Raw genomic sequence first — 26306 nt, 5'->3', positions numbered from 1 at the left:
CCAATCTCAGAATTTTCTTGCTCAAAGATTTTGAGTATCAGAGAAAAACTCTGGTAGACAAAAATAGAAATTGAATATTTGTTATATTATTTTAAAGCAACTGTTCATACATTCTGTATGCACATCTAGGGCAAGTGTTATAAGTAGCCTGGCTTCAGATAAAATGTATTTCTCTCCAAGTTCAAATTGATTCAAGAGTTGGTTGGATGGTTAAAATGATTTCTCACTAGGAATTTCAAATGCATCCTACATACATTGCTCTTTTCTTATTGCCAGTGAAGTACATAACCATGATTTTGTGTTTCAGGGCTTCCCAATAAATAGAACAAGAGGATAATGGAGAGGAATTGCCTGAGCTTGCTCCAATAAAGAAAAGGCTTTTCTTACCTGAAATATTCACTCTTAATATGATTCTATTGCAAAAAAACAACAACATGGTCATAGTTTAGTATTCACTCATAATATTTAAATAATATATCTTAGAAGGTTATTTCCCTTTTAATTGTAAAATTGTCCCTTGATGATTTGTTCTTTGTAAATTCGCAAAGCATATTTTGTGTTTATCTTCCACCTCCAAATAATCACAAAATTCTAAAGAATGCAATGATCCCTCATTATTTTTTGTAGAGTATCACTTCTACAAACATTTTAGAATATTTGGATTATATTTCACTTTGATGAAATCACATCATCATGAACTTCAAGCAAGTGTGACTTCTTCAGAGATAAAATGAACTTAACCCCCAAGCATTTTTGAAAACACATCTATCTCCCCTCAATTTGTATTTGATGGTTCTCTTTTTTCTCCTGATTTACAGGTCAATGGAACAGAAATCGAATATGAATTTGAAGAAATTACATTGGAGAGGGTAAGAAAAATCCAAAAAATCCAAAGCCCCAGTCTTCATTTCACATTCTGCATCCTAATGGGTTGTCTTGTGAAATTATGCAATTGTATATTGTAACCTTGAAGGTTTCCACATGACTCACAATGAGAAAATTAATGTAATAGTAGAGGGCATATAGACAAGTAAACCAAAAAGCCTGAGTGTTCAATACATAAATTATATTGCCGGGATTTGGTTGCAGTGAATGAGAAAGAAAGAAATATTCAGTGAACTTGTACAGTACTTTTAATAATGTTTACATTAGTGTTTTGACATATATATATATATATATTTTTTTTTTGATTGTTTGTTTTTGTTTCTTTTTGGTAGTATGGGGATCAAACCCGGGACCTTGTACATGGAGAGCAGGTGCTCAACCACTTGAGCTACATCTCCTCCCTTTGCCATATGTTTTTAAGATATTAAAATATTCTCATTAATGTGATATTAATACTATTCTAACTACTCTTATTCTACATTTCTTATATGGGAATATAAATGAATAAGTACAGAGTTGGAAAAGAACTCCTATAGAGAAAAACACAGCTCTATAGCTCTGCAAATGTGCTGGTAGGCCTTGGCAAAGATATATGACAAATTAGGGAAACTATGTGCAACATAGCCCAAATACATATAGACATTTTACAAAACAGTAAGAGAAAGGCCAAAGACCTTTCAGGAAAAAAGAAATGTCCAAAAGGCATTAGCAGGACATTCATCAAAAAAGAAAAGGCCAATAAATATCTGAAAACCTTTTCATCCTCATTAATAAACAAAGAAAAACAGTGGGGCCAAATTGTTTTTGTCTATCCAGCTGGTGAATATTTTAAAGGAATGATAATATTCAGTGCCAATAAGTGGACATAGAAATTTTTAAAACCCAAAAGAGCAATTTGGAAATATGTATCAAAAGCCTTTAAAATATGCACAGATTTTGACCCAGAAATTCTGTTTATAGTACACAAAGTTATATGTACAAGAAAGTCCATATTGACATGGTTTATAATAGTGAAGATGGGAGAAAGACAAGTTTTCAATAATACGTTATTATATATCCACATATGATAGTGATTTTTGTACTTATGAACCTTATCCTTGTGAAAGTGAAACTTAGCCTAGTATTATACATTGCATAGAAGTTACCACCTGAAAGCCTCCCTATTGCTCAAATGTGGTCTTTCTCTAAGCCAAACTCCGCATATAATTGAGCTACCTTCCACTCTCCCCCTCCAGGCATGGGACATGACTCCCAGAGTTTAGCCTCCCTGACACCTGAGGAATTATTACCGAGCACCAACTAGCCATGCATTTGGAAAAAGACCTTAACCAAAAGGGGTAATATTAAATACAAATGAGTTTTTAATGTTAAGAGATTTAAAGTGAGTTGAAAGGTCATTCCAGAGGTTATGTTTATGCATGTCTCTGCAGGATCTAATTGACTGCCATAGTATACAGTACCTCATCAGAGGGTCTCCTGAGAGCTCTAGCGACATCTAAACATTACAGGCAGGGTAGACAATCTCAGGAATTTAGCACCCTGTCAGTGAGCCTTACTTTGGAACATATGATGCCCAATGTAACAGAGTTAGACTCTTTTGTAATTTCCCTACACATGGCTCTTCTGTCACTTTTATTGGAACCTATAGTTCTCACTATACTTGTTAAATACATGTCCAAGAGACTTAATCTTCAGCCTGTTCATATGCTGACTGAGCCCTGAATCTCAGCAGAGTTGCAACAGTTACTCTCCAGTTCATTGGTTTTGCCCAGGACAACTAACAAAGGATGATGATGGACAATGCCCATCCCAAAAAATAGAGAATATCTCCAACAGCAAGCAAGACAGTTCTATCCATCTGCCCCATGGGGTCTAAGTGCCTTCTCAATAATAAATAGAGTAGACATCACCATCTTAAAATCCTCAATATTGAGGAATGAACAAACATAAGGGGGGAATGCAACTACGGACTAAAGTAGACTTATTATTCCATCAATGGAAGAACTTGTATCATTGATACAAAGGCAGTGGCCATCAGAGGTTCTGAGAGGAGGAAGAGGGAAGAATAGGTGTAACATGGGGCATTTTGGGGACATTAGAATTGTCCTGCATGACATTACAATGATGGATAGAGGCCATTATACATTTTGTCAAAACCTATAAAATTATGCTGTGCAAGTGTAAACCATAATATAAACTATAGACCATGTTTAGTAGCAGTGCTTCACTATGTGTTCATCAATTGTAGCAAATGTACCACGCTAATGAAAGATGTTGTTAATGGGAGAAGGTGTGGGAGGGGGAAAGAGTGGGGCATATGAGAATTCCTTATATTTTTTATGTAACATTTGTATAATCTAAAGTTTCTTTTTAAAAAAATCATTAAAAAAATATAAAATAGTATTTTAGGAAGCTATTTAACTGTAAGGGTTGATATTCTATCTAGATTATAATATTAGGTGAAAAAAGCAAATTATAAAATGGTATTTAAAATATACTCCAATATGCAAATATACATATAATAATGCTTATACAGACAGGCCAAAAGTCTAGAAGGACATATACCAAAATGTTAAAAGCCCAGTTAAGGTGTTTTTAGCTAATTTTCAGTTTCTTCTTTATCTTGATATGTATTACCTAAGCTATCTATAATCAATATAAAGTCCTTTTACAATAAGAAATAAAAATGTATTTATCTATGCCATCATTCAAGCATGAATTAAGATTCTAGACTTGTACTCAAATTTGTATCTCTTTCTGTTTACTGATTATTAGCTCTTCTGAATCAGAGAATTTCTTGCTTTTAGCCTAATTTTTATTGAGTGTGCATGGTTTTAAGAGGAAATTTACATTGAAAGTTAAGTGGTAGATTGGTTATTTAAAACTTCCATTATGAATTCTGATAAAATTTTAATGACCTACTAAATAAAAAATGGTAAGGTGTATGGAAAATTAGCCCAATGTAAAAGAACATATTTCTCCTCCTAAATCACTAACCTCATATTCAAGACTGACTATATAATTTGTGGGGTGCACTACAAAGTGAAAATGTAGGGCCCTTGTTTAAAAAGTAGTGACTTTCAAGACAGTGGCAGAGGAGCACCAAATGAAGTTTGGGGCGCCTCTAAGCACAGGACTGTGTGGGACTGCACAGGTCTCAGGTCCATGAAGACAGTCTGGCTTTCCCCCATAACTTCCCTCCCCCCATGTAAACATCTTATATAACACAATTTCATTACTCTGGATTCATAGGGTCAAAAAATGCATGTGAGGCAGAGCCTTCAGTAGGAGTCAGCAAATGGTGCATTCTAGGCTGGGTCCTAATGCTTACTTCCTTCTTCGTTTGGAGGAAGGTATCTCACCTCCCTTACTTCCTGTCCTAAAATTCCAGGTCATATTCTGAACATTGTCATTGTCATAATAGTACCCCTTCTAACTTCTATGTCAAGCTTCATATTCTCCCATCACCACCTACTCTTTTTAGTTTTTTTATTCTAGTACCCCAACTCTAAAATTATTTGAAGTACACTGATACCTCTAGTCATAAATTTTACCTCCTCTCCCTCCCCGCTCCAATTCTTTTACAGTCTTATGTCCTCCCTTCCCTCCTTAGCTAGTGCATGTTCCCTGGTCCATCACTAGTCCTCCTGTGTATACTCTTAACTATTTTTCTCCTCTCTTTTTTCATGCTTAGCCTGCAAAGTCCCAGTGCTGGTTAAGTCAACACCTTTCTACTCACTCTTATGCTAGCACCTGAGCAACTGAACATGGCTAGAGAAACAGTCACTCTTCTCACTTCAGATTTATGACCATTAATTTCAATTGCCCTCAAAACCTGCTGTCAAATCTTATACTTTTTTTTTTTTTTTTTTAAGAAAAATCAGTCTCATTCTCTGGGTCAACAATTTCATATCTTATTTTCTCTCATCAAATCTCTAACACTCCTCCCTTAGCCTCGTTCTCAGCTGCTGTCCTCCATTTCATATTTCCTTGAGAAAATCCAAGTAATCAAATGAAAATGACCTCCCTTTCCTACCATGAGGCCATTAGCTTCCCATTACATTGTTACTATGAATGAATTTTCCCTGCTCCTTTCTAAGGCCAACTCTTTGCTTGTGACCTGGGCTCTATACCCTCTTGTCCATTTAAGGACTTGGCTTCTGCAGTTAGCTCCTTTCTTTCCTGCAACATAAGTTTCGTTCTTTTTCCTGGATAACTTTAATACAGACATGATGTAATATCTCTCATTCATCTTAAAAAAAAATCTCTACCTTGACCCAATGTTCCCCTTCTAGTATTGCCTCATTTCTCTACTGAGCTTTATGGAAAATCTATACAAATTGTCTATTTTCAATGAATTCACTTCATTACCTTAGTTTTAAAATTTAACCTATTTTATGTTTTCATATCCATGATAGCCCTAACATAATTCCTATCAAAATCATAGACAAGTTCCATCTTGCTAAATCCAACATCAATTCTCTGCATTTGATGCAGTTGTCACTCCTTCCTTCATCAAAGATTTTTATTTCTTGGCATCCAGAACAAAATACATGCCTGTTCTTTCACCACCCCATTGTCTGTCCTTAAAGTTTCCTTGCTGGCTCCTTCTTTAATTGTTGGGGAGCTCCAGAAACCCAATGTGCTCATTACCTAGATGATCTCATCTGGGCTCGTGGCTTTACACACCAACTATGAAATGATGATTCCCAATTATGAAGGCATTTCCCCTGAGCTCCCAAGGTGTATAGCTAAGTCTCCAGTTGACATGTCTTCTTAAATATCAAGTAGACATCCTAAATGCTGTATTCATAACAGAACCTGTAATTTCCCTACACTCCCTCTCCTCAGGGTTAAAGCTGCTTCTTCCCTTATATTCCTTATCTTAGCTATTTTATTCTATCCTTTTCCTTACTATCAGGCAAAAAAATCTAGCAATTTTGCTCGACTCCTCTTTTTCCCTTATCATGCATGAGTAAATCCTTAGATGCTACTATAAAAACATATTTTAAAAACCAAACATGTCTTACCACCTCCTTACTGAATCTTAGACCAAAACAATATATACCATGCCTGGACCATTAGTAATATCTTATATTTTTGCCCCCACTATATTCTGTTCTCCTCAGAGTAGCTAGAGTAATCTTTTTTAAGAAACATAAACCAGATCATACCACTTATATTATTAAAACCTCTACAAGGTAGTAATTACACTTCATAAAAATCCATACTTGTTTTCATAACCTACAAGTCCTTGTAAAAGATGACCTTGCTTATCTTTCCAACATTAGGGCCTCACCACCAATCCTTGCAAATTTTGCTCTAGCCACATTGACCTTCTTGCTCTTCCTCAAAAAAATCAAGCTTTTCCCTTTATATATGTTATTCTATGTGCCTGAAAAATCTTCCCCCAGATCTTTACCATGACTGATCTTCACTACATATACCTACTCCAGGGTCACTTCCTCAGAGAAATCATCCCTGTCTACCCAATTTAAATTACTATCAGCATTTCCATTATACTTATCCATTTTATGCAGTGTAGTAGGTTGAATGGTAACCCCCAAAATATATGTCAAAATGTATAATTTATACTTACCTCAATACCCTCATGGTGATTAAATGAGTTAATATAAAATTTAGAATATTTCAAGTAGTTGTAATTCTTAACTCCTTTGGGGAAATGTGGTAGTTCTCATAAGCGGTATTTATCAGAATCACTGAGGAAACTTATTAAAAATAGAACTTCCACTAAATATCACAGATATGACTATCCTACCCAAATAAATATACAGACTCAATACAATCCCAAAAAAAGTTTCAACCTCATTTTTAACTGAACTGGAATAGCCAATTATCAAAAGAAAGGATTACTGAATAGCCAAAAACACCATGGAAGAGAAAAAGGAAATTGGAGGAATCATGCTACCTGACTTTAAAGCATACTGAAAGCTACAGTGATCATAACTGCATGGTATTGGCACAAGGATAGACATATTAACCAATAAAACCAAATTGAGAGTTCAGATATAGACCCATACATATATTGCTAACTGATTTTCAACAAGGCCATGAAGCCCATTCAACTGGAACAGAATAGTCTCTTCAACAAGTGGTGCTAAGAGAACTGGATATCCATATCCAAAAGGATGAAAGAGGATCACCATCTCACACTGTATACAAAAATTAACTCAAGATGGATTAAAGACCTAAATATAAGAGCCAAGACCATAAAGCTCCTAGAAGATAATTAGGGAAGCATCTCAGAGATCTTTTTTTAAAATTTTATGTAAATAAACTTAATACATTCCCAAACCAAAGACAATACACATTTTAAGGCAATATGTAAAAAGATAGGGTTAGATATCATTACTTTACATGAGAAATAAACCTAAAAATTAATAAATACTTAAATAAAATAAAAACTTTACCTGTACTGAAAAGAGTCCATGGCCTGATGGGATGGTGGCAGGAGAGTGATGAGGAGGAGAAGTTACATGGAGATTGCTTGGAAAGAGAGTCCCTCTCCAGTAGAACATTGGGCACTTGTACTTCAGGTATTCTTTTCTTTTCTACATTTTTTCAACTTGTGCGACAGGCTCTGATACACTCTTTGTCACCTTCACTAAAAATTTACCCAATAAGTCTTCTGTCTTCTCTTTGGAATCCCTTGAAAGTGTGAATGTATAAATTCACATTTCTGCTTGTCCGAGTTTTGTCCAGATGGTATTTCTCCACAAAGTTTTGAACTTCTTCCCATTTTGCACACAAATCTTTTATCAAGGTACTGGGGACATCCTCCCTTATCTCCTCCTCACCTGAAGAAATCTCTTCAGCCACCTCTTGTTGCTGCTCCTTCTGTAGGTCCTGCAGCTCCTCAATGCTGAGCTCTTCACGATGTTCCTCCACTAACTCTTCAACATCAGCAACACTGACTTCCAGACCCATGGATAGGCCCAAAGTTATAATATCCTGCACAACTGTACCCTCTGTACCTGCAGGAGCTCGCGTGGCACAGTGTTTGGTACCTATATGAGAACTTGTAGTAGGAAATGGTTTCATAAACTTTATACCCACAGCATGAGCATTGAAAACAAAATACATAAATGGCACCTTCTCAAAATTAAAAATATTTGTGCTTCAAAGGAGTTTGTCAAGAAAGTGAAAAGGCAGCCTAGTTAATGGAAGAAAATATATGGGAACCACTTAACCAATAAGGGTCTAATATCCAATATATATAAAGAAATGTTATATCTCAAAAATAAAAAACAACCCATTTAAAAACGGGCAAGGGACACTTTTCCAGAGAGGAAATACAAATAGCACAAGAAAAGGAGCTCAACATCATTAGTTACTAGGGAAATTCAAATAAAAAATAAAAATAAGATATCATCTTATACCTACTATATTGGCTGCTGTTAAAAAAAGCAGAAAACTACAAGTGTTGGAGAGGATGTGGAGGCATAGAAACACTTATCCACTGCTGGTGGGAATGTAGAATGGTGTAGCCATTGTGGAAGACAGTTTGGTGGTTCCTCAGGAAGCTAATTATAGAATTGTCATATGCTCCACATTCCCAATACTAGGAATCTACCCAGAAGAATGAAAAGAAAGGACACAAACAGATATGTATATTTATGAGATGGAATATTACTTTAGTTGTAAGAAGTAATAAAATATTGACACACACTTGTGGCAACATGGATGAATCTGAAAGACCTTATGTTGAGTGAAGTAAGGCAGTCACTAAAGAACCAATATTGCATCATCTCATTGATAAGATCTAAGGATATTGAGTAGACTCACAGAGTTAGAGTCTGGAAGATAATCTACAAGGAGATAGGTGGGCCCATGCCCGTGCTCAGTCTGGGCAGAATCTATGATAAGGCAGATGGGGGTGGTTTGACAGTGGATGGGGTTGATGGCAGGGCAGTGATATTATGTGATTGGGGTCGACCGATGCTGGAGAGTGAGTGTAAGAGGGATTGTGGGAGTGGATTGGGATATCCATGGAGCTGAGGAGAGGGCTGGAGGGAAGAAGGGATGAACTCTGGGAAGGTTGAGGACTGTGGTTGAGAATACAGTTGTGGGAGTTTTCTTTTGGCAGCTATTACAGGGATGGTCACTGGTACAGCAGGGAGGTGTGGGGAAGGGTGCACCTGGGGCATGCCTCTATGGAATTTGAATATGTTCATGTTGTCATAGGGTGTTATCTCAGTAGGTGGAGAACCACACAATAACCAAGAAAACATTAAATTCCCATCCTGGGGAGTCCTGCTATGTTCTCAAAAAGAGTGTCAAGAATCTCTAGAGTACCTAGGTATTGCCTAATAAAGGAAACAGACCAATATGGCAAGCCCTTGATATTAATGCTTGTACTTATGAGCATTATTCTTATAAAATTGAAACTTAGCTTAATAATAACAATTGCCTAAGAGTTACATCCTAAAAATTTCCATGAAAACCTCCTAGCTACTCAAATGTGAACTTTCTCTAAGTCAAACTCAGCAAATAAACCCATTAACTTCCACCCAACATGACTCCTGGGAATGAGCATCCCTGGCATGAGGGAGTGATACCAAGTGCCAACCAGTGATGCATTTGGAAAAATACCTTGACCAAAAGGGGGAAAACATTAAATACCAGAGAGATGGATAAGAGATTTCAAAGGTAGTTGGAATGTCTTTCCAGAGGTTACGCTTATGCATGTTTCAAGTGGATTTCACTAAGTGCCACAGTAAGCAAAGCCTCAAGCAGGGGTGCTCCCAATGGCTCTAGAGACATCCAGACACTACATGCAGGGCAGACACTCCAGAATATTGGCAGTCCTTCAGTGAGCCTTACTTTGGAATATATGATAACCTTTTTTCCCAATGTAACAGAGTCAGACTCATTTATAATTTCCCTACACAATTCTTCTACCCCTTTCATTTGAACCTATATTTAGCACTGTACCCATTAATATATGTCCCAGAGACTTAAATCTTAAGGCTGCTCATATGCCAGCTCAGCCCTGAATCTCAGAAGAGTTGCAGTCAATACCTTCTCTCCAGATCACTGGACTCGCCTAGGACAACTAACAAAATGATGATGATGGTCAATGATCATCCCCAAAAAACAAAGTATCTACAACTGCAAGCAAAACCATTCCTTTTATCTGCCTGGTAAGAACTAAGACCCATCTCAATCTGAGGCAAAGCGGGCATCACCATCCCAAAATCATCAAGACTGAGGAATGAAAAAACATAGAGGGAAAGCAAACATGGACCAAAGTAAACTTATTACTATTGTAGTAATGGAAGAATGTATAACATTGTTATAAAGCTAGTGGTTACCAGAGGTTCTGAGGAGAGGGGGAGAAAGAATAGGTAGAATATAAGGCATTTTTAGGGCATTGGAATTATTCTGCATGATACTGCAATGACAGACACAGGCTATTATACATTTCATCAAAACCCATAAAATTTGCAGTACAAAGTGTAAACTGTAATGTAAACTACAGACCTTGGTTAGTAGCAATGCTTCAATATGTGTTCATCAATTGAAACAAATGTACCAGGATAATGTAAGATGTTATTAATAGGGGAAAATTTGTGAGAGGACTGGGATAGGGTAAATGAGAATCCTTTATACTTTTACCAAAACTTCTCTGTTATCTAAAACTTCTTTTAAAATGATTATTGGACTTACCACACTCAGCTAAGATGGAGGTGAAGAAGGACAACCACCACACCATGGAGCCTAGAGTGATTACAACTGAAAATGGGAGGATTGCATCCAGCATCCAGGTGGAATCTGAGCCTCCTCTTGACATAAAGGTGCAATGGACACAACCAATCCAGTGTCCACATAGAAGAGGTGGCATTGGATTGGGAAAAGTGGACATAATGGACAAAGGGTATGGGGAAAGGCAGGAAGAGATGAGAGGTGGAGGCGTCTTCGGGACATGGAGCTGCCCTGGATGGTGCTTCAGAGGTAATCACCGGACATTGTAAATCCTCACAGGGCCTACATGATGGAATAGAGGAGAGTATGGGCCATGATGTGAACCAATGTATATGAGGTGCAGAGGTGCCCAAAGATGTACTTACCAAATCCAATGGATGTGTCATGATGATGGGAACGAGTGTTATTGGGGGGGGGGGGGGCAGAGGGGGGGTGGGGGGGTGGGGTTGAATGGGACCTCACATATATATTTTTAATGTAATATTATTACAAAGTCAATAAAAAATAAAAAAAAAAAAAAAGAAAGAGACAAACCTCCTAACTCACGATTTGGGGACTTGGCTCTGCCTTGTTTGTGGATAGAAAGTGACTCCTGATATGATGTGTCTTCTCTCTCCCTTCCCTTTTAGCCCACATTATGTATGTATGGGCTTTTTCAAATACATGGCCTTCTGAAACTTAAAAAAATAAATAAATAAATAAATAAAGTTTCCCATTATCACAGTGAAAAAAAAAAATATATAAAATTTATTATATGAAAAAACAGACCTTCAAAAAAAGAAAACAAATAAATTTCTAAAAACATAGCTTCCACTCTCAACAAAAATTTGCATTCGCCACCTTTTTTAAGTTACTTTGCTAAGTATTAGATATCCAGTGATGAAAAAGCTATGGTCCTTGTTGTATGAGAGCTTACAATTTTTACTTATTGCACATTTAATCGCTATAAAATGTAAGTTAGTGATGAACCAATTAAATTTTGTAACAGTCCTGTGTGGTAGATATCGCTAACTACAGTTTACATGTTAGGAGACCAAGGATCTGAGAAACAGTTTTCACAAGTCACAAGGTAGTGGAGGATGGAGCCAGGATTCAACCCTATGCCCAGAAGATGGTGGAGCCTAGTTCTTCACCACTGAGCTAGACTGCCCTCAAAATTAAGCTCAGGTTTCCTGTACTCCAAGAAGCTTTTCTTTACCTCCTGCCTTTGCCAAGGTGTCCCTTCTTAAATTAAGGAACTTAACACATTAAATGATGCATAATATCTGGTCTATAAATTCCTTGAGAGCAGGGATTTTATCATATTGTTCTTTAGATCTTAATGAAGACATTAAAAAAGGGACAATAAATAATGAAAAAATAAAAATGAAAGACATCGATTAATTTGAGGACAAGTTGATGACTCTTACTCTACAATAGCATTACCCAATACATTGGCCCCTTAAATGTCTTTTCTGCATTTATTTGTTAAAAACATAGTGAACATCCACAATGAGCACAGTCCTGTTTCACTGAATGTTTCATCATAGGAAAGGACACAGACAGGTCAATAGGCAGAAACCATGAAGAATAGGTAGTTGTATGGAGTATTTCCCTGAGGAATTAAACCTGAGCTGCTTTATGGAAAATGAGAGGAAGCTAGTCATAGACAAAGGAGTGGAAGAAAACAACCCCTCAGTCAGGGAGTAAGTAGCATGTGCAAATATCTAAGGACTCAGGAAAACGTAAATGCTCAAGGAACTACAGGTGGTTCAGATTGACTGGACTTTAGGTTGAGACAGTCCTGACGAGATGGACAGGGCTGGGGACATGGATGTCTTGGATAACATACTGAGTAATTTGAATTTTATCCTGAAAGCAATGGAGAGCTTCAAAATTTCTTAAAGAATTGTAGGCAGGGATGTGATGATCCTATTTGTATTTTTAAGAGATCATTTTGGCTACATTACTGGGTAAACTTTTCATAATGTAGATGTAGGATATGATGCGGTATGCCATTTAAGACTTATAATAAATGGCTACATTCTGTCAAATCTGATAGAGAAGGGGGTGATTCAAAAATACAAACCCACACATGCTGATGGAGGAGAGAATGATTCTAAACATATTAAGTGATAGAAGAACAGATTCTGGTGTTCTGTAGGATGAGGGAATGCCAGAGAGAGAGGAAAAGTCAAGGATGCTATAAGAGTATGATATGGTTATGCATTCCAAAAATAGATATTGGATAATGTTTGTAATCTAGTCTGTACCTGGGCATGATTAAGTTATGATTAGGGCTTTGATTGGGTCACGTCATTAGGGTATTGGCAGATAAAAGGCATGGCAAAGGACAGAGTTGAGGGTTTTCGATGTTGGAGTTTTGATATTGGAGTTTGATGCTGAAGCCTTAAGCTGGAGGCCCAGGAAGTAAACTCACAGAGGAAAGAGAAGCAAGCCCCAGGAAGAGAGGAACCCTGAGCCCAGGAAGAAGCAAGCCCTATGAAGAGAGGAGCCCTGAACCCAGAGGGAAGCAAGACCCTGGAAGGGAGGAACCCAGGAAGCCTGAACCCTGGCAGACATCGGCAGCCATCTTGCTCCAACATGTGAAAATAGACTTTGGTGAGGGAAGTAACTTATGCTTTATGGCCTGATATCTGTAAGCTTCTACCCCAAATAAATACCCTTTATAAAAACCAGCCAATTTCTGGTATTTTGCATTAGCACCCCTTTGGCTGACTAATACAGATGCCTAAGCTATAGCCCACCAAATTCCTTTCTTTAACACAGTATGATCTAAGCCTTTTAGCCATGAACAGCTATTATGCCTCAAGTCTTTCTTCCACCCTGAGATCTTATGACATTAGCAAAGGTAGCTGAGCAAAGTGTATAACTCTGGGTGATGTATTCTTTATCCATGTATGAAGTTAACTGGTTACACACTCCAACATGGTTTGTATCAAGTAAAGTTAGTTGACCAAGCATGGATAATAGATTCATCTTGCCTTAATAAGCCTGACCAATATGCATGACTACATTTTAGCAAAGATGTTGAAATGACTGTCTGCCCCCTCTCCCTCCCCCGTCCCCCATCATATGAGAGAGAACATTTGGAGTGCTTTCCTGACAGCTGCAGAATGTATAGTCATGTGGTACTATTTGAATGTTATGTCTAACAAGTCAGGGATATTTTTCTGAAAAAAAAAAAAAGTCAAAGATCTGAGCCATCTCCCCAAATAAAAGTCCCCAGTTTTGGCATGGGTAAAATAAGGCAGAGAGAAGTGACTGATTTATTGCATTCTGCAAATTCCTATAGATGAAGCAAGTAGCAGGTTTGGGGTATAAGGTGGGTAACATGGAAATTTGGAAAGCAGTATTTCTGACGTCCAGGTAAAATGTGCTTACATTAAAGCTGTCTACTAAGGCACTAAGCTTCATTCATTTATCAAATTAATTCAGAAGCCTTTGGATTCAGCTTGGCTAAATTATTCTGTCTGATTTTATTGATATTTGTGAGAATCCCTAAAGTCAAATATGGTTAAGGAATTGCTTCAAATAATGTAGAGGCTTTTGGTTTCTAAATTCCTGATTTTTTCTGGGTATCTTTAACTGTTTTAAATTAATAGTAACAGGAATCAAAGTCCAGAGTCCAGTTAGATACTCAGTAGTATTTCAGATTTTATTTAGTCAATAATAGCAAAATCTTATGATAATAAACATTCTTCTTAAAAGAACTCTGAAATTTATGGGTATATCAAGTATTGGTTTTTAACTATGTTTGAAATATATGCACATGTTGCGGTGCTGTCCAGTGGCTCTGCTCCCAAAGAGATAAGGACGAACAGAGCAAGACAACACACAGTAACTGCTCTGGAGATGCAGGCTGGTGGTGCAGGTCTGATTTATTGAGGAAGTGTAGTAGCTTTTATAGACTGTGAGGCAACATGCAAGTAACTTACTGGCTATGCTAATTTAGTGAGGCTGATTGGTTCATGCGCTCTAGTTGCTGGGGGGAAGGCAGATTTCCGAGGGATTGGGCATGTCCACTGCATGCCTTGGCACCATCTTTTGGGTGGAACCCCAAAGGCCTTATAGTTAGAGAGGTTTTCCTACATCTAACAAGGCGTCGGCGGCTTGCCCACAATTCCCCCTTTTTTCTTTTATTAGAGGCAAGGTGAAGCGCTGGTGTTGTTTTTTGCCAAGGTGACTGTGCCTGTCTTAGGTTGTCCTCCTCTGAGGATCTTACCCATCATTGGCTACCAGCCAAGCTCTCTAGCACGGTGTTTATCTCTGCATTTTTTGCAGGACTGCAATGCCAAAGATATTCGCAGCTTGAGAAACAGTTTCTGCAGTGCCTTCTTCTGCTTCTAGAGTGCTGACCATAGCCTGCTGGACAAGTACTAAAGTTTTAACATCTTTGTGGAGGTTTTGCACTTTGCGCAGTACATATCTTATACAAAGTATACACATTAGAAAAACAGTTCCAGTGATAACAAATGTTATGAGATTAGAGGGAGTGAAAAGGGATTGAAGGTTAGCTAGAATATTGGTGATCTGAGTGGTATCTATGGTAGTCGCTTGGGTGCTGCTAAGGGTCAGAATTTGATGGGTGAGTTGAGTGGTTAAATTTAAGAAGTCGTTGTTCCAGTGTCTAAGTAGGGTTTGTTTTAACATTGCTCTGGCTGCAGTAAAGTTTGCCATGCCATCGGTGGCACTGATGGGGGTAACACAGATGTGTGGATAATTAATGTCACAGGGCAGTCTTGTCAGTTGCATTATCATTTGTACTTCTTCTAGTAAATCTATTTGTTGTTGTACATTAAGTAGGCCACGATGAATATGATTATTGAGCAGGTTTTGTGTTTCCAAGGGGGTGGCCATTTTTTCTACTAAGTTGTTTATTGTGTTAGCATTGGAATTGGATTGGACTTAGAAGTGATACTAGTGACAGCAGCTGCTAGGCTAGCTATAATAGCTGCGATGAGAGCTACAACTACACCAACTGCTCTGTTTTGCCTAAAATGTAAGTGTGTAATTAATTCAGAAGGGCCAGTCCACTCAGTAGCATTAATGGGAACCCATATTAAGGAGGGAATTCTAACAATAATAGCGTAGGGATGCTTGGTATGGTTCCAGCAATTGGAAAGGATGCAATGGGTGATGTTACAGTCAAAAGATTGGTTGCTTGCATCTATAAAAAGAAAGGGAAGAGTTACGCAGGGTAAGATGCACACAGAGAGGGTGGCATTTGCAGTCTTATTGAGGCTGGCTGCCCAGTCCGAGTCATTCATGTGTGAAGAAACCCAAGTTCCATTAGTGAGTGTGGCATTCATCATTATGAATGGACAAAGATCTAAGCAGGCATTTTCTCCACAGAGCGTCCATTTTCCAAAGACTGTCCACATGGCATAGCGGGGGTCATGGCCTTGATTTGGATGTCCCATGGCTGGAAGAGCAGGGCTTGAGGTCCAGAGGAATGGAGTGATCCAAAGGAGTGTGCCTGAAGCAGTATAAGCAATTATTAAAAGAAGGATATACCTGATGAATAATGGTGGTCCTGGTGCCTGTAATTGATACAAGAGTCCGGAATCATTCTTTCTCCTTGGTATTTTGGTGCTGTGTATCGACTTCATCTCTGGTGGCTGGTCGAACGAGCTGGCTGGGGACCTAGGTTGGCTGTTGTGCGTTCTCTGGAAAGACACAAGCATACCCTCATCCCTGTGTTAATAGGGGATGGGGCCCTTGCCATGCATTTGTAAGGGGGTCTTTCCATCTAACTAATGGCATGGGGGTTGGAGTATTTCTAAGTCCTCCCCAGTGTCTGACTGCTGGGGTAGAGCGTTCATTGTCAATGTGAGAAAATTCATAGTGATTAAAGTCTTATTTAGAACATCCCTGGGGGTATCTCGGGGATATTGCCCCTTCATTTTTTTTATTTGGTTTTTAAGTGTGAGGTGGGTGCATTCTATGATAGCTTGGCCCTGGAGATTGTATGGGATACCAGTTTTGTGTGTGATGCGCCATGAGGCACAGAAATTTTGGAAGGATTTGGAAGCATAGCAAGGTCCATTATCAGTCTTTATGGTCCATGGTATGCCCATTTGGTTGAAGGCTTGAAGGCAAGCAATAATGACATGTCTTGAAGTTTCTCCTGTGAGAGCAGTGGCAAAGGTGTATTTGGAAAAGGTGTCTACTATGACATGTAGAAATTTAGTTTTTCCAAAAATAGGTATGTGTGTGACATCCATTTGCCAAATGGCATTTGGATGGAGGCCACGAGGATTTATTCCCTGAGACTGAAGGGGGCCTAATGAAGGAGAGGGCCACATTGTTTACATGCACGAGTGAGGTGTTTGCATTGCTGCTGTGTTAAGGAGGGGAAGAGATGATGGAGAGAAAGAGTGGACATGTGAAACTTTGCATGAAGGAGTCTTGCCTGGTCTAGGTCTGTGGTTAATAATTTTACCATGAGCGAGGAATCAGCTAAGGCATTGCCGCTGGCAAGAGGTCCTGGGAGTCCAGTGTGGGAATGAATATGTTGGATGAACCAGGGATGTTTGTGATTTTCAAGGAGGGATTTCAAAAAAAGCAACATATTATCTTGAATGGTCATTTTGTTTTTAAGGACTGCATGTGGCAGTGCATGGATAGTATTAGCTGCATATGCACTGTCAGTGAAGATATTGAAAGGGATGGATTGGTGATGTAGGAAAACTTGGAGGAGAACACGTAGTTCTCCTTGTTGAACAGAGCTGGTATGTTGCTCGACATGGATGGAATCTGAGGTACCGAGGGATTTTACTACTATAGAAAAGTGAGTTTTGTTAACGTTGGTAAAGATTGTAGCAGTGTGAGGGATAGGAGAAGTTGTAGGAAAGGAGTGAGAGGAGGGAAAAAATGGAAGAAGAGTCATGGCAGTGATGAGTTTGTCTTTTGGCAAATGGTTATCAAGTTGACCTGTGAATCCTGATAGGAGAGTTTGCATGTTCAAATCAGTTTGGGAAAGATGTTGTATTTGTTCTTGAGTGAATGGTAGAACTAAGGTGTCGGGTTCGATGCCATACAAGAGAACAGCTGTTTTTCTGAGTTTTCTCCCAAGGATACATATACATACAATAAGAGGTAATTTTACCTAAATGACTAAAAGATAAGTGTACCCAAAAGAGGGGGGGATCCTGATATAGAAGACCCATGGGTGTCCCAGGGGAGTTGATGACTAGAGTGGAAAGAGGGAGTTTTGGTTGAAAGCGGGCTAGGTCAAGATTTTTAATTCTGTCATTTATGAGGCTCAGGCAGGCTCATTCGGTGCTGGCCACCAAAGGACAGCTGGAAGGGTCAGGGTCACCCTCCAGGAGGTCAAAAAGAGGTTTTAGCTCATGAGTGGTTACACTCAGATGAGGACACAACCAACTGATATCACCACAAAGGCACTGAAGCACGTTAAGAGTACATTTATGGGGCAAAACAATAGTGGGGATGGCAGGCCTGATAGAGCTAGTGATGGTATAGCCTAAGAAAGTATAAGGCGGGTAGTTTTGTACTTTTTCAGGTGACATGGTGAGGCCCAGTTGCATGAGGCTATGTAGAAGAGCTTTCAAGCAGAATTGTAGGTGAATTGGGTCTGGATGAGCAATGAGGATGTTGTCCATATAATGAATGATTTGACAAAACTGAGAAAGGGGACGGGTGGCTTCACTAACGAATATTTGGCACATAGTTGGACTGTTTTGCTTTCCTTGCAGGAGTACCTTCCACTGATAACGTTGTAGGGGGACTGAATTATTTGTGACGGGTATGGAAAAGGCAAAGTATTGACAGTCGTCCTCATGAAGAGGAATGGAAAAGAAACAATCTTTGAGGTCTATTACAATAATGTGGTATTCGCATGGGATGGCTGAAGGATAAGGAAGGCCTGGTTGCGGGGAGCCAATCTTTGTCATATGAGCATTAATATTTCTGAGGTCATGTAGTAGCCTCCATTTATCAGATTTTTTTAAATCACAAAGATAGGAGAATTATGAGGACTAGTAGAGGGTTCTATGTGCTGCAAGTTCAATTGTTCTTGCACAAGGAGTTTTAGTTGTTCTAATTTTACTTGAGGCAGTGGCCACTGGTCCATCCAAATAGAGTTTTGTGTTTTCCATGTTAATCTTATAGGTTTTGGTTTGGATAAAGTAAATAAAGGCAGACGTCCAGTGGCCTTTAGGCTTGGGGGTAATTTGTAGGATTAGTAGTGAGAACGGCTCCCACTTTGGGGAGAACATCACGCCTCCAAAGGGTATGAGTAAGGTTGGGTAACACAAGGGGGCGGAAGGTGCCCGTTCTGCCATCTGGGTCTGTCCAAGTCAATGTTGATGTAAGCTGGTGTGAGGGTCTTAGGCCTTCCACACCTTGAACTAGGGGACCTAGTTTTAGTGGCCATGAAGGGTCTGTGTCAGAAGAGCAGAGGACAGATAAGTCAGCTCCGGTGTCTATTTGCCCAGTAATGGACTTGCCCTGCACTACGAGAGTGAGAAATGCTTTACCTTGGGTAATGGGGATAGTCCAAAAAATGTCAGGTGAGAGTCCTCTCTTAGTTGTGGGGCTGAGAGGTGCCCCTGATCTTGTTTAAAGGTAGAAGAGGATTGCCCTGAAGGTCAGCTTTTGAGCAACAATCTCTCTTCCAATGAAGCCCTTTCCTACATCTCGGGCAGACCGAGCGGGGAACATTTTGTGGCTTACGAGTAACCACGAAAGGGCACTCCTTGGCGAAATGACCAGGCTTGCAGCACCTGTAGCAGGTTTTGTGAGGTGGCTGGATGTGCAAATGATCAGCTAAGGCAGCGGCTAGGACAGAAGCAGTATTAGTTGCAGCTGCCATAGGAGAAGTCGAATGAGACCCAATGTCTCTGCAAGCAAGGACTCAGTCGTCGGAGCTTTTATTACGAATAGGCATAATTGTCGACACTCGGTATTGGCGCCTTCCCAAAGAAGGTCTTTTAATAAAGCATCAGTGGCAGCAGAATGGGAAACTTTTCTATCAACGGCCTCCTTCACTCGACTATAATAGTTGGAAAAGGGCTCGTTGGGACCCTGCAGAAGTTTGGAGAGGTTTTCCCTGAGGGTTGAGTTTTTGAAAAGCAATTTTAGCAATGGTGAGGTACTGATCAAAGTAGGGCACTGCACATGCAGCTTGGACTGTTGGAAGAGGAGTGGTTGGTTGCACCAAAGCAAAGGTGATTAGGTCCTCCTCCTTTGCGGAAGGGGGAGTGATGCTCTTGTGGCCAGTGGCTTCCACTGGAGCCTGTGGAACAATGGCCTCCTGTGGAGGGCCGTTAGTATGGGTTTTTTGTTGAGAAAGGTTGGTAGCAGGTGTTGGGACGAGCAGAGGGGAAGTTTCAGAGGGGGCAGGTGGTACGTAAGGAGGTACGGGGGTAGAAGGTGTTGCGGGCATGATGGAAAACGGGATTGGGGAAGGTACATCTAGCGGAGCACCCGTAAGGCAAGCATGAATGGCTGAGAGAGCAGGAATGAGGCCTAGAGGAAAGGATTTTCCCTCATGAATCTTGGCAGAGCACACGTGCTTAAGCAGCTTCGCCCATGTGGCAGGATCCCATAGGGTGGCTGTGGAGAGCCAGGGGTTAAAATGAACAACAAGGTCCCAATATTGATTAAGTTCCTTTTCAGATATTTTGATGCACCTACTTGCAAAAGGGTGTGTAGGGCGTGCGCTTGTGGAGCCTTCTCAGAGGAGGAGAGATTACCCATTCTGAGGGTCACTTACCGACTGCAACGCAGAGCTGCACTTGATAGCTCGCTAATATTGTCTCCAGGGTTCTCAGGTCCCTGTGCAGACGCCAGATGTTGCGGTGCCATCCAGTGGCTCCACTCCCGAAGAGGTAAGGACGAACAGAGCAAGACAACACACAGTAACTGCTCTGGAGATGCAGGCTGGTGGCGCAGCTCTGATTTATTGAGGAAGTGTAGTAGCTTTTATGGACCGTGAGGCAATGTGCAAGCAGCTTACTGGCTATGCTAATTTAGTGAGGCTGATTGGTTCATGCACTCTAGTTGCTGGGGGGAAGGCAGATTTCCGAGGGACATGGCCGGGCATGCCCAGGCATGACTGCCTCATGCCTTGGCGCCATCTTTTGGGTGGAACCCCAAAGGCCTTATAGTTAGAGAGGTTTTCCTACGTCTAACAAGGCATCGGCAGCTTACCCACATGCACACACATATATATTTAAGTACATATGTACCACCTTAAAATAAGTGTGTGTTTAGACATAAACAAATATATTTGTATAATATGTATGGCATGTGGTCAGAGTTTTATTGGCTTTGCCTAAAGGTATCAAAAGTTTTATGGAACAAAGCAGATTTATATAAGCAGTACTAAGATCTTTTGAATACAGGATCAGCCACTTATAGTATGACTTGAGCAAATTAAACTACTAAAGTCTCAGCTTTCTCTGTAATGACTGAGATGCTAATATTACCTTATAGCTTTGTGAGAAATAGAAATATCTATCAAATGCCTATACAGTCTTGAAACATCCTAGAGGAAGTTACCTATTATAAAGTTTGTATATACACACACAAACATTTACAGTTATCTAGGCCCCATTTATTTTTGAAGATACCACTGTTGATATAAATTAGGCTATGATTCCAGGATTAGGTCAAATAGCAAATACATGGGGTGCTTGTGGGTATGTGTATAATTAGTTTGTGGTAAATGATAAGCTACCTAAATTATCTCCAAAATGTATGCATGCCCAATTATCAGTGGACTTTTTAAGTATATCAAGTATATAAATGGAGTCTACTCTTGAGTTTATAGCCATTGCTTCTACTAGAATAACCTAATGTTATTTGCAGCTCTATTCTCCTTTGTTAGCTCACAAGAATTTAATTTCAGGATAGTCAGGTAGCAATGGTGTTTTGTTTCATTGTGTTGTGTTTGCATTTATTTTCAATAGCTCAAAAATATATTTGCTTCAGATTCTCTGATACTCTCTTGAAACATTTATTGTTCCCCCCTTCCATTCTTTATATAAAATACAGTGAACAGCATTGTTTTATTTGCCCTTTAAAGCCAGCTCTTTTCTTTGAAAAATATCCTCCTCCTTTGGGAGAACTGCTCCTCTCCCCATCCCAATCATAGTGTCCTGGAAAGACTGCCAATCGTGGTACTCATAATTACACAGTTGCTTGGTGTAGAGTTGCTTCTTGGGATTACCTGGTGAGCTTCTAAAATGCAATACCAATACCTGGGCCTGTCCTAGCCAAATGAATCTGAACCTCTGAGGTTGGGGCATGATAAACCTTTATTTTTTAAAACTCTCCAGGTAATTTTGAGGCACAGTTAGGGTGGCAACTGAGCCAAACTGAGCCAATCAGAGTGCTCCCCAGGATTTTTCACACTGCGCACTAGAGCCAGGAATGGAAGTGTTCTACTGGATAGTAAAGCTGTGACATGGGAAGCAGACAGTGGCTGCCATGTGGAGTTTTCAGTCATGTGAGGTCCTCTTATCTGAAAGAATGAGGCTTTCTGCAGTGAAAGCAGAGGCAAGAGCTAAGAGAGAGGGAAAGAAGGAGAACAAGAACTGACAACTTTCACTTCCTGTGTTGTGACTATCCTTGAGGCTCATCCAGATACCACCTCCTTCTCTGTGGTTACATGAGTCTTTCCTTTCCTCAAGTTCTTTTTATTGGCAGTCCAGTTCAAATCAGGTATCTGTAATTTGCCAACAAGTGGCCTCATCCAAATGGATGTTGTGTTTTAGCCATCACTGGGCTGAAGTTGTTGGATAGGCCATGCCCTAGATCTTCACAGCCACAGCCTGTTCTCAGAATAAATATTGCCTTGCTTAGATTCTTTTCTAAATTCTAATAATGCATCTCACCACTGAGGTAAGGTCATAAAGCAAAATTCTCCAGTGGAAGAGTGTTGACAGGTCACAGCCTACCTTAGCACTCCAAGCTGACACAAACAGTCTCCTTTAAAGTCACCCATTACTGTGCTCAAATTCCCGGGGAGGGAGAGCAATATTTATAAAAAGGCAGAACAAAATGGCTAGTGACAGCCCTATTATTTTAGATCTCTACTATCTAGAAACTTTCCTGACTTGGGAACCAGTAGACTTTTGTACATGTGGGAAGTGCTTTGCAATGTTAACCACTGGGCTCAGATGTCAAAATAAATTGACTGTTAGAAATATAGTTTACAGACATTTGAGGGGTCATTAATCTAATTTTTCTTTAGATGCAAGCATTAAAGTCTCAGGACTGAGGATCACTTGGTAAATATACCTCAAAGGATTGATTTAGATGAATTTAGCTGAAATTCAGCTGCAGTCCAACTTTCTTCTTTTTTCTCTCTATGCTCTGGCTGAGTTATCTATCTTTTCTCACCTCACAAATCCTCTGTCACTGGAATATTAACAAGTGCACTCCTTCAGTTCATCAGTCCAAGCATCAGTGCTCTCACATCATCTATACTGGCTAATGTATTTTCTGCTGTGTAAAGGACATTGTTATAATCTTACACCCATATTTCTGTGACATGATCCCTGATTATTACCAGCTCATCTAATGCCAGGACAATGGTACTTCTAAAACAAATACTTTTTAGACAAATTCTACAATGGAAAGTCTTTCACAGAAATGACAAGACTCTATCATCCCCCATTAGAGTTTTCTAATCTGAGTAGAGCTATTCTCATAGCCTGTGTCAACATGATGTAAATGGTTAAGGAGTTTGGTTGGAGATATTGAACCCAGAGATGCCCAGAGATGCTGGTTATGATGCAGGTACTGGAACCTGGGATCTAGTGGAAAGTTAAGGCCCAGAAAGCAGTAGAGGAAGGTGCTTAGCAGTCACATCTGTGTCACTGGATCCCAGGTCTTGATAAAATGGTATAAAGCTGGGAGTTTTGCTACTACAACTGAATAAACCTCAAATGGCTTAGCTATATATTTCTGTAGGTCAACAGTCAGGCTAGCAGAAAACATAACCTCAGTCATTCTTAGGACTTTTCTTCCCAGTCACTTACCATCCCCATAATTACCCCACAGCTCTATGTCCTTTCACAATAACAAGATAACCCACAGAATTTTTAGTCGTCTGTTTCAACAAGTAATGGCTGCAATATCCATTGTCCCACTCATAAGTTTTTGCTTCCAATCTGTCTGTTTTTAAGTCTTCCCAGAACAGTGGACATTTAGTAGTTATCTACCAATTTCAATCTCCCCACCTCTTACACTTAACCTAATTATCCCCAGATTTTGGTTCTGTTATCTGCCTTCTACCTCACAACCCATATGCTGTAATGAAAGTGAATGTCACAATGAACTTACTGATTAAGCCAATCAACACATCCCTCCTCCCCTGGCCTCCATCAGTGATGGATATGCAGTCTAATCCACATTAGATATATGCAGTAAAATCAGAGTGAGTTGCATGATTATTAGCATTCTGAGAAAGAAGCCTACCCTATATTCTATAGATAGGAATTGAGGAAGACTTTAGCTCTGATAGTACCTTGGAGCCATTTTATGATCAAAAGAGTTTCCAGCTTTATAATGAAGTCAGCGTTGCAGATGGCAGAACAGACCAATGGGAGAAAAATGGTCTTGGTGACCCCTTGAGACCATGAATCAAACCATCTTTATTACAGAAGCCCTCTCCCTCTAATGTGTTAGTCTATTTGAATTGGGGTTTTTGTTACTTGCAACTGAATAAATCCCAACTATACAGCAGAACAGAGGAATATCTGGGAAACTGCTCAAGTCCTCATCTGTTTAGACATGTTTCAAAATCATTCTCTCTTATTCCAGTTCAGGGGAATCTTGTTTTGTTTTGTTTCATTTGAGAAGCCTCACTCTTTTCCCCTCCTTCTTCACCAAGACTCTACCTTGCAGGAAGACTTTTCCCTTTACTTCCTCCACAAACCCTTTAACTTCTATTTAAGGCTTAAGCTTTTGGAAGCAAAGGCAGAGAAGTCTTTGCATGTTGCCTCTTATTTCAATCCCAAGGCAAAAGAAACACCTGCTTTGATGGGGAGACAGAAAAAGTAAAAGTATAGGAAGAAGAAATAAATACACTGTTATCTCAGAATAGAGTTGAGTCACATGGAGATATGTAATAGGAAAACCCAAAATTTTTTTCAAATATTTGAGAAATTGTTAGAACTAGTGTGTTCAAAAGCTTATAATGTCCATTTACCTCAATGAGCTTAAAGCATTTTAATCTTTCAATTAATCTATCCTTTGGAGAAAGGGGAGGTATATATTATGAAAGTATCCATAGTCATCAGATAGAACCTCTATCGCTCATTACTTAAATTAAAGTTTAATTTTTTTTCCTCTATCTAGACTCAGTATAAAGTGAACAGCATACACTTAGTTATTGGAGAAGAATGTTACCTTGCATTTAATTCAGGATCACCAATCAGGTTTATTGATATTCATATTGCTCTTCACCCCTTACTGTTTTATCTGAGAACTCCTACTTATTGTTCAAAACCAAGTTCATATGTTACCGCTTCTGTAAAGCCTCCTTGAGTTCCCTGGAGTTAGCTAGCCCTTCCTCTTCATCACCTCAGGTCTTTCTCCTCATCATGTGTGTTTATGTTGTGTCTACCACTTGGAGGTTTTATTTGCCTTGTATCCCCATCACCTGATATCAGGTGAGTACTCAAGGTTTAAGCTGAAATACCACAAAGATGTTGTATAAGCTAGGGCATGCTTTTCAAAATCTCAATGACTTACCAGACTAGAAGGTTATATCTGGCTCTTAATAAAGTCATTTAAGAACAGAGACTGACTAAAACTCCATCTTTATGTTTCCATATTTATGAATCACCAACTGGATTTAAATTGACCTCAGGAGGTGATAACCAGCCCTTACTAACATTTCATTGGCCAAAGCAAGTCCCCTTCCTACCTGGACTCAGGAAGGCGGTGAGCCAGAAACATTTGAGGAACAGCACAAATAACTAACACAGAGGCAAGTATACAACGCCTGGGATGACAACTTGTATTTAGGCCTGTCCTTTTCTTAGAAAAACTGAATTATTATTAGGAAACTACTTTAGTTTAAATGATTAAATGAGGTTAAATTATTTGCTCAACATAATGAAACAATAATGCCCTGCTTCCCCTAGAATACCTTTCCTATCTAAAATCTAACGCCTACCCTCAAAGAGCTCACATTCTAGTGAGAAAGAAACCATTAATCAATTTATATCTTACTATCCCCTCACCAATGAACTAAAATATGGCTCAATAAAGCCAGTGTTACTAAGTTGGTTTATCAGTACTTAACATGAGCCCAGACTCTTAACAATCACCTTGAGGGGACTCGCACAGCCACTAAGAGACTGTTAACTAAATTGGCTCCTGCCCACTTTCATTTTAGCAGCAAAAAAACGAAAATTTGAAGTCTAAAATTTCAAGTCACTAAAGGGCTAAAATATTCCTTGGCTCAATCCTTTTCATTTGGCTGTTTTTAATCTCTAGAATTATCTTATATCTTTTTTGTTTTGTTTTTGACCTTTGTCTTTTTTATTTTACTTTATTATCTCATTTTATATATATTAATATATTTTATTAGTGAAGTTATGAACTTACAAAACAATCATGCATAAAGTACAAAATTCTCATGTAACACCCCTCCACCAACACCTTACATTGCTATGGAACATTCGTTACAGATTATGAGAGAGCATCAT

General features: G+C 39.3%; 1 protein-coding gene across 36 annotated transcripts in view; it reads left to right on the top strand.

Annotated features, from left to right (window-relative positions):
• Positions 1–26306, top strand: part of DLG2 (discs large MAGUK scaffold protein 2) — a 2400703-nt gene that overhangs the window by 1643246 nt on the left and 731151 nt on the right. For all 36 annotated transcript variants that reach the window (XM_058306073.2, XM_058306075.2, XM_058306074.2 and 33 more), the window contains one exon: positions 819–869. In XM_058306073.2, the coding sequence (XP_058162056.1) occupies positions 819–869 (51 nt within the window). The remainder of the gene's footprint in view (positions 1–818; positions 870–26306) is intronic.

Source organism: Dasypus novemcinctus, chromosome 10 (assembly GCF_030445035.2).
Source record: "Dasypus novemcinctus isolate mDasNov1 chromosome 10, mDasNov1.1.hap2, whole genome shotgun sequence".
In the NCBI taxonomy this organism is placed as follows: domain Eukaryota; kingdom Metazoa; phylum Chordata; class Mammalia; order Cingulata; family Dasypodidae; genus Dasypus; species Dasypus novemcinctus.
This window is presented reverse-complemented; position numbering and strand designations above follow the sequence as displayed.